Source organism: Purpureocillium lilacinum (genome assembly GCF_023168085.1).
Source record: "Purpureocillium lilacinum CBS 284.36 DNA, scaffold_3, whole genome shotgun sequence".
In the NCBI taxonomy this organism is placed as follows: domain Eukaryota; kingdom Fungi; phylum Ascomycota; class Sordariomycetes; order Hypocreales; family Ophiocordycipitaceae; genus Purpureocillium; species Purpureocillium lilacinum.
This window is the reverse complement of record NW_027072113.1, coordinates 907,510-909,590: the sequence shown is the minus strand read 5'-3', so window position 1 is coordinate 909,590 and position 2,081 is coordinate 907,510. Positions and strand designations below refer to the sequence as shown.

Genomic DNA, 2,081 nt, shown 5'->3' with positions numbered 1-2,081 from the left:
GGCCTATTAGGGCTAGATGCCACTTACAAGCAGTTTCAGAATATGAACGTCAACCATTTGCTTGCAAGTTGCAAATGGTACCACATGAGCCAGCGAGTAGGGTCAGTACTAGATAAATGACTTCAGGCCGAGCCTTAACCAAGCATTTCCCCGCCGAAGAATAGATAAACTCTGCCGGTCGACGCATCGATCCAGCGCCAGGGTTTGGCTTCGGACGATTTTAAGTATTCTCGAGCTGCTTTCTTCCCGCGCTTGGGCATATCGGCAATCTCGCGGCCATTTTGAATCAGGCATCTGCCGTGCACTACAGCACTTCGCCAACGTGTCACTTTAGTACCAGCATGTCCTCCGGTCCGGCGAGCAGGACAGTGCGGAGTTTCACCAAGGGCACAAAGATGCTGGATATTCTCCTCGCTGAAGACAATACGATCAATCAGAGGCTTACGGTCAAGATTCTCGAGAAACACCACAATGTCACGGTAGTAGGAAACGGGGTAGAAGCCGTGGAGGCTATCGAGGACAAGAAGTTTGATGTAATTCTAATGAACATCCAAATGCCTATTCTGGTATGTACTATCTGTGGTATCCTCAAATAACTTCTAACCATCAATAAAGGGAGGACTAGAGGCCACTGCCATGATACGCGCATATGAACGAAGCATGGGAACGGATAAGATGCCTATTATTGCACTGACTGCGAATGCAATGGTAGGGGATAGAGAAAAGTGCTTGCAAGCGCAGATGGACGGGTACTGTCAATATCAATTCGCTCATTCACGTAGGACGTTAACAACACCTGCTGCCTGCCATCGGTGGCGATAGCTTCAGGCAACCCGGCTTCTGCCTGCCGTGTCTCAGATGCCTGCCTCAATCAGCACGGGTATAAATCACCGACTAAAGTCAATCATTAGATAGAAGAATCAAGAGTCTTTTGTTGCCCAATTCGCTGGGGACCTTCTACTCGGTCGTCAGTTAGTCATGCACACGTGCAGTGCGACAGGTACATTTCTAAACCGTTAAAAGAACAGCGAACTTCTGGAGACGATTTTAGAGTGTATATTAATGCCAACTTAGCTCACCGGAGGTTCGGCTGCCTTGTACAGTAACAATCTTTTCCCCCCTTTATCCTTGGCGAACCATTGTACGGACCTTTTGAGCTGTCTGTCATTTTTGCCGAAGGCATGGGTATCGCTTTCTGCAGCTGTCATTGCTTCACTTGATGGATGTAGCCGAGCTTCGCTGCCCCACCTGGGACATGCTCGGCTAATGTCGCTGTGCGTCTTTGGCTTTCATGGCATTCAAGTACTTTCAAACCTTAACACTGAGCCACAGTCTGGACTTCCCAGCGAAAATGATCCATTATGTCTCTCTTGACCGGAAATGGAGGGTTGAAAGACTCACGACGGGTTCCAGAGTAGACGGATGCCCATCGTCTCACGCGCCGAGGACAACGGGAGCGGCGATGGCAACGGCAACGAAAGGCAACGGTAACGGTAACGGCAATAACAAGGGAAGAGGGAAAGGACAACCAGATCCAGAAGTCGACGACGCAAACCTCTCAGCTCAGAGCGGAATGGCATCACAGGTCGTCGTACCAACTACCAACAGAATCAGCGATGCCGCGCCTTTCCGGCTCGATATCTATTCTCCGATTTCACCTGCAGAGACTCAGCGTCGTAATAGACTAGCCAAGGTGCAGCTAGGCGCGGATCGGCGAGATGCTGACGGCGGCGTCGACAATCGAGACCAGAGTTCAGATAACGCGCTTGATTTACCCAACCTCCATTTTCCCGCCCTGCTTGTGCTCTTGAACCGAGATCCGGGGTACACCCTGATCGCCGTCCATGCTGGAAGATCTTGAAGACCGAAACGGCTCATTGCTTGTCAGCTGGCACGTGGGGAGTTCCGATCCGAGAGTGGCGACAGAAGGTTGGAGCAGGATTTACTCGACAAAGTGCCTCAATCGGGGCAAAACCTTCTCTTTCCGTACTATTTGCCAAAGAAGACAGCCGGTACGCAGGGCCATGTAAATGATGCCGCAAGCCCATGTGCCAACAGCGGGGCCATCAAACTCATCATGG

General features: G+C 50.8%; 1 protein-coding gene across 1 annotated transcript; it reads left to right on the top strand.

Moving 5' to 3' along the window:
- Window positions 1-341: 341 nt before the first annotated feature.
- Window positions 342-566, top strand: PLICBS_004090 (histidine kinase osmosensor; the record flags this gene model as incomplete). Its single annotated transcript, XM_065600395.1, has 1 exon — window positions 342-566. A coding segment is annotated over one exon (225 nt), but the record flags the coding sequence as incomplete, so codon positions are not given.
- Window positions 567-2,081: the final 1,515 nt, after the last annotated feature.